The sequence below is a fragment of the Gracilinanus agilis genome, chromosome 4 (assembly GCF_016433145.1).
Source record: "Gracilinanus agilis isolate LMUSP501 chromosome 4, AgileGrace, whole genome shotgun sequence".
Taxonomy (NCBI): Eukaryota; Metazoa; Chordata; class Mammalia; order Didelphimorphia; family Didelphidae; genus Gracilinanus; species Gracilinanus agilis.
Genome location: NC_058133.1, coordinates 385,506,078 through 385,519,722, shown reverse-complemented (window position 1 = coordinate 385,519,722; position 13,645 = coordinate 385,506,078). Strand labels below are relative to the sequence as shown.

Here is a 13,645-nt window from a genome sequence, read left to right as displayed (position 1 = left end):
GAGGAATATAGGTACCTTTCAAGATAGAGGTTTAGAGAGGGGGCTCATAGGTATCCTAATTCTTGGCGAGCATTTCTCATTTATTTGTGTTTTCACAGAACTCTGCAGCAAGTCTGAAGCCTACTGTGCAGGAGAAGTTGCAATCACTTCAAGTGATATTTTACAAACACAACTCAATTTGCCCAGCAGATCAGAGATAAATAAAATATAACAAGCCTACCACAATGGGAGCCATGCTACCTCTCAGCTCACCTCAAGTGGGTAGCAGTTTCAAAACTCAGTGTTCCCTTTTTATAACTGGAACCCCAGGGGTACCATTTGGTAACAGGAGTTGCACAAAGGAGTCATTTACTTGGATTGTCTCCAGGGGCTACCACTTTAACTAACTCTGTTGAACATGTCATTCACTCAGATGACTTCAAAGAAATCCATGATTTTGAAGTGTTATCTGACAAAAAATTATGTGTTCTTTCCCCTCCCTACTTTACAATTTTTTGTCCAGATAGTTGTCATTTACTTTTTTTTTTTAAGCCGTTACCTTCCACCTTAGGATCAGTACTATGATTGGTTCTAAAACAAAAGGGTAGTTAAGAGCTAGGCAATTGGGGTTAAGTGACTTGCCCATGGTCACAGAGCTAGGAAGTATCTGAGGCCAGATTTGAACCCAGGGCTTCACACCTCGAGGCCAGGTCCTCTATTCACTGAGCCACCTAGCTGCCTCTTGTCATTCACTTCTGAACCTGAAAGACTTCTCTGCCTGGCCAAGAAATGCTAACATTTTCTCTTATCTAAATGGGAATAAAGATAAAAAATTCCCAAATATTTTTTCTTGTCCTTTAGGCATCTCAGTCAAATAATACAACTACCTCTGAAGGGACAGTTCACTGGCAATGGTTTTACCAAAGAATTTGTTGTTCTCTGCTTAGGAAGATCAGAAAGATGAACAGACTTAGAAGGAATATTACAAGTGAAGGGGAAACCAGGCAGTATAGGGAGGGAAATGTTATCAGGAAAGTCTTTTATAGAAGAATAATTATCAGAAGTCTAATAACATTATTGTGTGACTGTCATATAAAGATGTAAGGATGGGATTTGTGTTTATTACTATACAGAGAGGATGAAGTGTCAGGTTTTGGCCATCATTGATTATGTGACTTATCCTTGATTCAGAACAGAGAGTGACCACTAGATCTTTTCCTATTTGCTAAAAGAGTCAAGTGAGTGTGGAGGAAGGGATTCAATTAGAACTCAATTTGACTTGAAATTTTTGCAAAAAAAATGTCATTATTCTAAAACTGGAAAGCAAAACCAATTATATTTTATAGGGTTAGAGACTTTTTGAAAGAGGTAGAAACTTCGTCCTTTAGGATAGAAAGGAGGAAGGGAGAAAACATAGATCACAAAATGTCATAAAATGATTATTAAAAATGTATCTATATGTAATCTGGAAAAATGGAATTTTTTAAAAGTTCCAAGAAAAGAAACAGGCAAAAATTAGACCATTCTTACATTTTTTATAAAGGGACTTGTAGATTTAAAATGGGAGAATCTTCTATTTCTCCTTGTGGAAAATAGGTTATTTGGCAGAAATTTTGACCTGGTTAATAGCAAGACACAATTTATAAACTATTAAACATAAATCTGTTCCACAGTAGCACCATAAAGAAAGATTGTTTCCTAATATAACATTTCTTAGTTTAGGAATCCAACATTGGTGGTTTTTAAAGGAATGAGAAAGAACTATGAGCATTGAAGATTTCAGAAACAAAGCAATTCTGGGAGGTTACCTTTAAAAATAATAACAGAAGCACCTTCCTGCAATTCAAGCCATCACTTTAAAATATTTCTTAAACATGTATGGACATATCGAACAAAGGCCCCAGAGATCCAATGTTTAAGAACAGCTCCCATATAAAATTGTACCCATGGCAAGACTGCAAAATGTAGTTCCTGCTTTTACCTGAAGATGGCATCCATCCCAAGGATGTATGTGGCTTGTATGAGAAGTCTCTTTAAATTTGCCAAGATGGTCATAAATTCCTTTCTACTGACTTGAGATCCAGTGCCGTGCACATTAAATAATTCTGAATGAAGTAACACAACATGACGATATTCTTCAGATGGTGACAGGTAGATTTCTTCTTGGGGTGTGCTGATTCGTAAGTCATTTCCCTACAAAATTAATGTAAAGAATGAACCTAGAGTAAGAGCGGTAAGGATACCATTGACTTATAGAGACAGCTTCAGAGTATCTCTATTTGTGGTCTAGTGGAGGTAGTGCTAGATTGTAGAGGGGCTGGACTCACATCCCAGCTTTACCACTTACAAGCTGTATGACCTTTGGGATGTGGCTTAACTTCTCTAAGTTTTATCTGTAAATGAAGGAGAAGGAAAAAATACTTTTCTGGAGATCCATTCCAGTTCTAACTCTAGGCTATATGCTATATGTTTTCAGTTCGGAATGTTTTTTCCACATTTCTTCAACAAACATCTTCTCTATTTCACTTACCATTGACTATTATATATGTTGTGAATGTTGAAATAATTTTGATATTAACCTAAGTGAAACCCAATAGTAAAGATTGTGGCATATTTTTTTGGGGGGGGAAGTGAAAGCAATTTCAAAACATTGAATTTTTTTTGTTATTTAAGCTATTGCTATACTATGTGACTGTAGGAGACAGAGAACCAGTTTCATACAAATGAGTTGAGTAGGAAGTCAGCGTGTTTTCAAAGAGGCATCCAAAAAACATATACTTCAGATCTTTCTAGTTTTTCAGTGAAAAGACGGACAGATCATAATTCTACCAGAGGAAATCTAAGGAATATCTAAGAGTCTAAGGTTCACAAAATGTTAATGGCATTGCAACAAGAAAGAATTCTTTGACCAACCAATTTATTGCAGTTAGACATTTCTCTTGATTTTCATTCTTTTAATAAATAATCATTTCAATATATTACATCTAAAGAATTCCACTCATCTCAAAGGAAGCCAAGATATAGTAGTAAAGAGAACATACTCATGGAAACCTAGAAATGTAAAGTTAGAATGGGACTCAAAAGCCCTCTGTCTGAATCCCTCATTTTATAGATGAGAATAGAGGCTCACAGATATGGAACAATTAACCCAATTTCATACAACTAGAGTAGCAAAGGAAGCAAATCACTTGATTTCTCATCTATTGCTCTTTCCACTATATAAGAGGGAATAGTGAGAGAAAAAAGTCTTAATCATGGTCCCAATTCATGAAGACAGTTTGGTACAGTGAAACAAAGTGCTAACTCTCAAGTTAGAGAATCCAGAATCAAATTCCAGTTCAGATATCCAGTACCTACTATAGGATCAGGGAAATATGGATCTCACACTAGATGACCTAAGACAAGTGACTCAATGATCCTCTATCTTTCAATTCCTCAGCTATAAAGAAAGGGATTTGCACCTGATGGCTCTGAGGTCCCTACTAGCCTCATAGCTAAGATAATCCATGATCTTATAACTCTAATACTATGTCTGAATGTATGTGGGTCAGTAGAAGGAAGGTATGTGGAAGTAATTAGAAATAATGGGAAAAGTGTTATATTTGAAATGAGAGTAGCTTGATTGGGCAAAATTACTTTACCTCACTTTGCTTAAATTTCCTTTTCTATAAAATGAAGGATTTGGAGATATCCTCTAAGGTGGCCTTCAGTTCTGAATACTATGTGTACAGGAGATCTGGGGATAGGTGAGCTCAGGGATATGCTGGTAAATGATAACCAATTATTTAAAAAAAAAGTATACATGATACTTTTAAATTCACTCTGCATTATTAACATTTTACATACCTTTCTCATGTCTAGATGGTTAAGAAAATTAAATCAAACCCTGATCTAAAATAATTTTCAAGGAATAAATGCTCACACTGAAAATTTAATAATCAGCAGGTTCAAGATGGCTCCAGAACACTCATATAAACCCACAAATGGCTTTAATCCTTCATGTCTATTATGACCTCCTACATTCATCACACCCAGTCAAAGAGGTTTAGCAGTCAAATCTTTGCTCTCATCCTAGTGGCTGTGCATGGTCCATTTCCATTTGTTTTCAGCACAGTTCAAATCAGAATGTGAAAGGGCCAAACAGGGAGAAACAAAGGAAGAAGTTAGAGGGGAAGAATATCATTATTCAAATCAGAATTTTCCCAGACACTGTAACTAACACTTGAGCTCTTGCAAAACTGTCATGGAGTTTTCATGACTATAATTTGTCAACTGTGGCATGTCTTAGCCTAAAGATCTTCTGATACAAGGAGGACATTAGTATCTTAGGTCTGTGTCACAGAGATGTACTACAAGTGTGTGTGCATGTGTGTGCGTGTGTGCATGTGTGTGTGTGTATGAGAGAGAGAGAGAAAGAGAAAGAGAGAGAAACCCTTCGCCAAGATTTCTTGTTAGTTTGCAACTTAATATCAAGCTGACCAAGTTACAATTAAGATAAGACATTTGCCTAAACTACTAAGTGAGTTGATAGCAGAAACAGTTATATTGAATCAATGGCACACAATATGTTTTACCTCTAGGATGACCATGAACTGCAGCACATTTTCTAGATCTTCTTCCTTTCCTGTGAGGTCATAAGATATAGTAAATTTCAATTGCCCTCCAGCTGCTGTCACCTGTAAGAGAGGATAAAATGAAACATTTATAGAATGCTTGAGTAGACAATAAGTAGATAGATCATTGTGGGTTTTTAAACATTTTTATTTTTATTTAGAATAAATATCCTTAATTTGCTTATGTTGAAAGGGCATTGGCCCTCTTGATCCTGATACCACTGCTAGTAGACACAAGAGTTTTGACCTACTCAGTTTTCAACATAGATACTAGTCTATCCTTTCTTTGGTAGCCTGGTGCCCAGTACCCTGACCCCACCCCATCGCTATACTGATGTTGGGCTTAGAAATTGTTTCAGACACCTGATCTTTATCCCTAATGGAGCTCAGAACTCCTCAGTGCAAGCGATCTAAATAGTAAGAATTACAGGTTATGCCACTGAATTCAGTGTATTAATTTAAATAGGAATGGTAATCTAACAAACACTTATCAAGAGCATAATGTGCACAAAACATTTTGCTAGAAGCTATAGATACAAGGATGAACTGATGCTTAGTCCCTATCCTCAGGAATCTTAAAATATAATAAGGATGTTTAAAATAATGATAGGGCTAAATATGCTAAATAAAAAAATGTAGCTAGTTACTGTCTCCCTATTCTTAACTTTTCCTGATAGATACAGCATTGTGTAGTGAAAGAGCATTGGATTTCAATTCAGAGGATCTGGGCTTGATTCTTAGCTCTACTATTTACCACTTGTGTGACCTTGGATGAGTCATTATACTTTTGTGGGATTTAGTTTGCTTACAAAATAATATGGTTTGATTAGATAGATCCTGAAGTCCCTTCCAACTCTAAATTTATGAACCTGTATAGTTAGGTGGAACATTGGTTAGCTGTGTGATCCTACGCAAATCACTTCCCCTCTTACTGTCTCAGTTTTCTCATCTGTACCTGTTCCTCAGGATTGTTATGCAATAATATGAGATAATATTTGTAAAGTGCTTTGTCAACCATAAAGCATATATAAATACTAGTTGTTATAGCTTTGTAAAAAGGTGATGAGATAGGTTATGAAAACATTTGAACTTTAAAAAAATATTTCACCATTTCAAGGAAAAATCACTTTCCAAAAAGAAGATTGTAGGAGCTAGAATTGTGGATGAAAATACTTTCTTTTTGTGAACTACACTGAACAATTCTAATCATGACATACACATAAAGCATGTGTTATTTTCTCTGGAATCAGAGAATTGTTGAAATAAGTTAAATGCTAAGAAACAGAACACAGATCTTGCTCTCTTATTATTCTACAGATTGAGTTTTGGAATTTCTTATCAGAAAAGCAACTGTGTCAACACTAGGGAACAAGAAGAAGAGGAATTCTACCAATTCCTGAGGGTCACTGCCTCTCTCTGTTATGTGTGAATTTATTCAAAGAAAACATCAGTCTACTCACTTGACAGACAGCTTACATAGATCATAAGCTGGGAAATACTAGAGGTCAAGAAAGGATGAAAATGCAGCAGTGAATTTTATATTATGAGAAACTTCCATCAAAACAGCAAAATGGAAGGATCTCCTTTCCTCTACTATAGTCAAAGAAGTTTAGTTCAAATGAATATGATTACATCCTATTACATAAAGCTTTTTAATATTGTCCCTTGCCCTTGACAACTATGTCAGCTATTATATACCCGCCTTTTCTTTTCTTCTACCCTGACAATGACCTTATCCTGGAAAAAAAATAGTTTTAGGACAGGAGTTCAAATTGTAATTATGGAAAAAAAAATTCCAGGCAAATGCTGAACCACTGTGACTTCGTTTATTTCATTGCACCACAGTCAATAAAGTTGTTGACAAAATGGAGCTGATTTGTATTCTACAGTTTCTTCTATACTCTTCTCAGAGACACAGATCTATGTAGTTGCCTTAGTGACTTTATGATAGACTGCTGGCCAGAGAGCAACTCCAGAGAATGCCCAGAGTAGGAAGAGGAAAGCTTTGATTGTTTTCAGGGCTGATCCACAGAGACTGGAAACATAGCATCTTATGGCTTATTAAGAAGACATTTTACACTTAAAAAAAAACCCTATATAGTGGAATAGATTCTGAGAACTCATTATATGAAGTTCTAGTATGGCTCTCAAATTCAGAGAACTTCTTCCTTTCCTTATTCTTCTTCAAAATAATCCCATTGTATTTCTCTACTATATTTAAAGTGATAAATATGTCCTGGTATGATCACACTCAGCATTATTGTGAGTAATGAGGGGAGACTCTTTATGAAAAGTTCAGTTCTATTAGTAAGAGCCTCCCAATTTTCAGACCATGGATTTGTTCAAACTGAGCACTCTTGCTCAGTAATGATGTACCAGAAAAAGAGAAATTTAAAGCTGTTTTTACAAGACTTTTAAAAAAGTCTTGTTATTGTGTAGGGGTGGGTTGGAAAGATATCTGGGGAGATAGAAAGAAAAGTTTTTTTAAAATAAATTTATTTATTTATTTAGAATATTTTCCATGGTTACATGATTCATGTTCTTTCCTTTCTCTCCTCTCTCCCTCCTCCCAGAGCCAATGAGCAATTACAATGGGTTTTACATATATCATTGTTAAAAACCTATTTCCATATTATTTCTATTTGCAATAAAGCGATCATTTAAAGTCAACATCCCCCCATTGAGTCATGTAATCAATCACATTTTTCTTCTGCATTTGTTTAAGAAAGAAGAATTTTACTAAAGATTTTGAGCATCAAATGAATCAACCATTGAAATTATTTAGACTTGAGGTAAGAAAGTATTAATGAATTCTTATTTTACTAGAACTGCTAAATCCATAAGATAGCATAAAAATTCCAAAGACGGTTCGTGACATGATGGGAGAAAGGCATTGAACTTGTTTGTATGAGAAAACTGGGTTGAGAGTCTGTATCTGATACTTAATAGTTGTATTTTAGTGGTCAAGTCACAATTCCTCACAGCTTCAGTTTCTTCATCTGCAAAATGGGGAAGATATAATCTCATAAAGCTATCATAACATCAAATTAAATAATATTTATAAAGTGCTACAAATTACTTAGATTATTATATAAATGGCAGCCATTATATTTTAGAGAATTAGCCTTTTTACTCTTACCCTTATCTTTTAGGCTCAGACTAATAAATATTTAACTTTATCTCTAAAATAACTGTTCTCTAAGTCCTCCTCTTCCTGCCTCTTGTAGGACCTGGGTCCCAAAGCTATCATTTTTCATTTTTATTTTCTCTTCCCTCTTACCCCCAATACCATTTCCCTTCTCCTTCCTTCAAACATACACAGAATTCTCACATCTCCACTTTACTCTGTTGGTTACTCTGACAGCCATTCAAATGACTCACTAATTCAATGAAATTTAATGAACTTTTAAAAATTTCTTTAAGATAGTCTTTTCTAAATCTCCTTATTCAGAAGTTCTCTCTGTCTTTTCTTTGTGCTCCTCCTTTCTCTAAAACCTTTAATATAGCACTCACTAAAGTATGCTTTGTATGATAGGTGTGAATATCAGCTATACTTATAATTCTTAGGACCCTTCAGGGTAGAAAAAACTATAACTAAGTTCATTTGGAAGAACAAAAGATCCAGAATATCAAGGGAAATAATGAAAAAAAAATGTGAAGGAAGGTGGCCTAGCAGTACCAGATCTTAAACTGTATTATAAAGCAGTGGTCATCAAAACAATATGGTACTGGCTAAGAAACAGAAGGGAGGATCAGTGGAATAGACTTAGTATCAGTGATCTCAGTAAGACACTCTATGATAAACTCAAAGATCCCAGCTTCTGGGACAAAAATCCACTATTTGATAATAACTGCTGGAAAAATCGGAAAACAATATGGGAGAGATTATATTAAGATCAACATATCACACTGTACACCAAAATAAACTCAGAATGGGTGAATAACTTTAATGTAAAGAATGAAACTATAAATTAATTAGGTGACCACATAAGGGTATATTTGTCAGATCTTTGGGAATGGAAAGATTTTAAGACCAAGCAAGAGTTAGAAAAAATTACAGAATGTACAAAAAATAATTTTGATTACATTAAATTAAAAAGTTTCTTTACAAACAAAACCAATACAACCCAAATTAGAAGGGAAAAAACAAATTGGGGAAAAATCTTTATAACAAAAAACTCTGACAAAGATCTAATTACTCAAATATATAACGAGATAAATTAATTGTACAAAAATCAAGCCATTCCCAATTGATAAATGGGCATGGGATATGAATAGGCAATTTTTAGATAAAGAAATCAAAACTATAAATAAGAACATGAAAAAGTGTTCTAAATATCTTCCACCTTAGAAGATGTAAAAGAAGAAGAGGTGGAAGTCTTAAAAAATTATTTTCAAAGCCAAAGAAAAGTAGAAGAGGAAAAATTAGGTAGAGAAGTGAAAGTGAAGGAAGAAAATTATGAAAAAACAATTAACATTATAAAAGAGGAAGTACTGAAGAAAATATCTTAAAAACATATTGCCAAATGGAAGAAGATATTAAAAATCAACTAATTAAAATCATTCCTTAAAAATAACAATTGGCCAAATGAAAAAGAAGTGCAAAAGCTCACTGAAGAAAATAATTTCCTAAAAATTAGAATTGGGCAAGTGGATGATCAAGAAAGAAGATAACAAATTAAAAAGAAAAAAGAAAAAAATTTGAATAAAATGTGGAATATCTTATTAGGAAAACAAACAACCTAGAAATACATTGAGAAGAGATAATTTAAGATTTATTGATAATTTAAGATTCATCTGAATATCCTGAACAAAGAAATAGTTTAAATATAATATTTTTAAAAATTATCAAGAAAAAATGCCCTGATATCTTAGAATCAGAAGATGAAATAGAAATGGAAGGAATCCATTGATCTCCACCTGAAAGAGATCCCCAAATTAAAAATCCTCCTAATATAATAACCAAATCCCAGAGTTCCCAGGTTAATGAGAAAATATTGCAAATAGATAGAAAGATATCATTCAAATATTGTGGAAACACAGTCCATTCAAGATAATATAATATATAGTATATACCATGGAAAGAAATGGGGGGTTTAAAATATGATATTCTAAAAGGTTAAAAGAGTTGGGATTACAACCAAAAAAGAAAAACAGAAAAAAAAACTGAGTATAATCCTTCAAGGGAAAAATAGATATGTAAGAAAAGATGATTTTCAAGCATTCCTGATGGAAAGACCAGAGCAGAATAGAAAATTTGACTTTCAAATACAAGACTTAAAAGGAGGGGGAATGGTACACATGAGAGAGAAATCATAAGGGATTCAATAAGGCTAGAAATAAAAAAAGATACACATGTAACTTTTAAGAATGTTAACATTATTAGGATGTTTAGAAGGATTTTACATTGAAAGAGGTCAATTAAGTTGTAATGTTATGAAAAAATCAGGTAGGTGAGAGACAAGAATGACTTAGAAGAAGAGGAAAGAGAGAAGAATGAGGAAAATTTTGTCACATAGAAGAAGTGTACAAGAAATACCTTCTACATTGTGAGGGGAAATGGTAGGGAAGTGGTGCAGGCAATATTTGTACCTTGTTCACATCTAAATTGGTTTAAAGAGGTAAACACACACACACACACACACACACATACACAAACATACACACCCAGAATATAAAAGAAACCAACTATATGTAGCAAAAAAGTAGGAAAGTAAATTGAAAAGGAAAAGGAGGAATGATGAAAGGAAGAGTTGGATAAAAGAAGACAGTGAATAAAAGAAGGGCATATGAAGCTCAAGGCAGAAAAGCAGAAATTTTAAATGTACCCTTTTCAGAATACACTTAATAAATGGCCATGGAAATATAGATTAAACATTAATTCGAAATTAATCAATCTAACCCTAAAGAATGAGTGGGTCAAAGAGCAAATCATAAAAATAATCAATACTTTGATTAAAGAAAATGACAACAAAGAACATTCTAACATTTCTGAGATGCAACCAATGCAGAACTGAGGAGAAAATTGATATCTCTAAATATGTATACCAGTAAAAGAGAAAAATAAAAGATAAATGAATTGGGCATGGAAATAAAACACTTAGAAAAATAAATATAATGTCTTCAATTAAATTTCAATATGGAATTCTTGAAAATCAAAGGAGAGATTAATAAAATTAAGGTAAGAATAAAACAACATTGAACTAATAAATTAAAACTGGGGGTTTTTTGGGGGAGGAGGGGAATGTAAACAATCAAATAGGTAAATCATTGGTTAATTCATTTTTTAAAAAAAGGAGATCAAATTACTAGTATCATAAATGAATATGCCACCAGTAATGATGAAATCAAAGCAATTAGCAGTTATTTTGTCCAATTATATGCTTCTAAAACCAATAACTTAAGTGAAATGGATGAATATATGCATATATTCAACACATATAAGCAGTATATAGATATACTGATTAGTTAACATAAGAGGAAACAGAATGCTCAAATAACCCTCTTAGAAAAATAAATTGAATATGCCATCAATGAGCTTCCTGATAGATTTGCAAGCAAAATATACCAAATATTTAAAGAACAATTTATCCCAACACTATTTAAACAATAGACAACAAAAGTTCCTATCAAATTTGTTTTATAGCACAAATATGGTTTTGATATCTAAAACAAAGAGTTAAAACAGGGAAAGAATACTGTAGATAAACTTTCTAATATTAATATCTATGCAAAAAAAGTTAAATAAAATACTAGGAAGGATCTTATAGCAATATATTCATTTGAGCATACATAAAGATGAGGTATAGGGTATGCCACAAATGTTGGGCTTGTTTAATATTAGGAAAACTATCAGCATTATTGTATATGTACAAAAAACAACAAAAATGCAGAAAATGCAACATAAATTTCTAATAAAGTTATTGGAAAGCAGAGTCACTGGTGTCTTATTTAAAAATAATTAAATCTATTTAAAACCAAAAGCAACTGGTGATGGAGTACTATTGTGCTCAAAGGAATAATAAGCTGGAGGAATTCCATGTGAACTGGAAAGACCTCCAGGAACTGATGCAGAGTGAAAGGAACAGAGCCAGAAGAACATTGTACACAGAGACCAATACACTGTGGTAAAATAGAATGTAATGGACTTCAGTACTAGCAGCAATGCAATGACCCAGGACAATTCTGAGGGATTTATGAAAAAGAATGCTACCCACATTCAGAGGAAGAACTTCAGGAGTAGAAACACAGAAGAAAAGCAACTGCTTGAACACATGGGTTGATGCGGACATGATTGGGGATGTAGACTCGAAACTACCACACCAATGCAACTATCAACAATTTGGAAATAGGTCTTGATCGATGACACGTGTTAAAAGCAGTGGAAATGTGTATTGGTTATGGAGGGGGTGGAGGGGAAAGTAAGAACATGAATCATATAACCATGATAACTTTTCTAAAAAATAAAAATTATTAAAAAAAAGAAGCAAACAAGAAAAAAGTTGAAGCCCTCTCAACAAAAATCAGAGCTTTGTGAAGGAATGATGTCAATTATCAAGCCTAATATTCAATATTTTAACAGAAATGCTAGCTATGGGAATAAGACAAGAAAGAGAAATTGAAGGAATAAAAATTCGCAATGAGAAACAAAACTATCACTTTGCTGATGATATGATGGCATGCTTAGAGAACCTCAGAGAATCGAAAAATGAATTGAAACAACAACTTCAGCAAAGTTGCAGGATATAAAATAAACCCACATAAATCACCAAGATTTCTATATGATACAAACAAAACCGAGCAGTGGGAGATAGGAGGAGAAAATCCATTTAAAATAATAGCAGATAATATAAAATACTTGGGAGTATGCCTAACATGACAATTTGCCTAACATGACATCCCTCAGGGATTATTTGAGCCAAATTACGAAACATGTTATACAAACTTAGACGTAAAAATTGGAAAAATATTAATTGGTAGACTGTCAGTATAACAAAAACTATATATATTTTTTTTCTAAAATGGCTTCAATAAAACTTATTCAGTACAATCGAACTACCAAAGAATTATTTTATAGCATTATAATAGATAATTTTATCTAAAAGAACAGGTTAAAATATCAAGAAAATCAGTGTAATATAAAACATGAAGGCTTAGCATTTCCAGATTTCAAGCTACCTTACAAAGTAGTAATCATCAAAACAATCAGGTACTGGCTAAGAAAAAGAATGGTGGATCAGTATAATAGATTACAAACCTCAAACACATCAGTAAATAGCCACAGTAATCTGGTGTTTGATAAATCCAAAAATCCAAGCTTTGGGGGTAAGAACTCACCATTTGATAAAAATTATTGGGAAAACTTGAGATCAGTTTGATAAAAAAACAACAAAAGCTACATGTAATCCAATATCTCACACTGTATACCAAGATAAGATTAAAATGGATAAATGATTTAGACATAAAGAGTGATATATAAGCAAATTAGAGGAGCACAAGGAAAAGAACCTATCAGATCAAAAGTTGAAGAAAAGGCATATAACCAGACAAGAAATATGGGATAATTGGAAGTAAAACAGATAATTTTGATTACATAAAATTAAAAAGCTTTTTCATAAACAGAATTAGTTTAGCCAAAATTATAAGGAAAACAGGAAACTGGGAGAAAATTAACTGCAAATTTCTCTTATAAAGGACTAATTTTGCAAATATATATAGAACTTAGATACTTTTATAAAAATAAGAGCCATTCCTCAGTTGTTAAATGGTCAGAGGATATGAACAGGCAGTTTTCAGAAGAAAAAAAAATCAAAGCTATCAATAATCATATGAAAAAAAAGTTCTACCTCCCTACTGATTAGAGACGTGCAAATTAAAACAACTCTGAAATATCACTTCCTACCTCTCAGGTTTGCTAACATGAAAGAAAAAGACAATGGTAAATGCTGGAGGGAATATGAAAAAAAATTGAGATATTAATACATTGTTGGTAGACTTGTGAACTAGTTTAACCATTCTGGAGAAAAATTTGGAACTTTTCCAAAAGAGCTATA

At 33.1% G+C, this 13,645-nt stretch overlaps 1 protein-coding gene across 1 annotated transcript in view; it reads right to left on the bottom strand.

The window, feature by feature from the left end:
* LAMA2 (laminin subunit alpha 2) overlaps positions 1–13,645 on the bottom strand; it is a 625,852-nt gene that overhangs the window by 343,943 nt on the left and 268,264 nt on the right. The window contains 2 exon segments of the mRNA XM_044676961.1: positions 1,961–2,172; positions 4,554–4,655. Coding sequence (XP_044532896.1) covers positions 1,961–2,172; positions 4,554–4,655 — 314 coding nt within the window.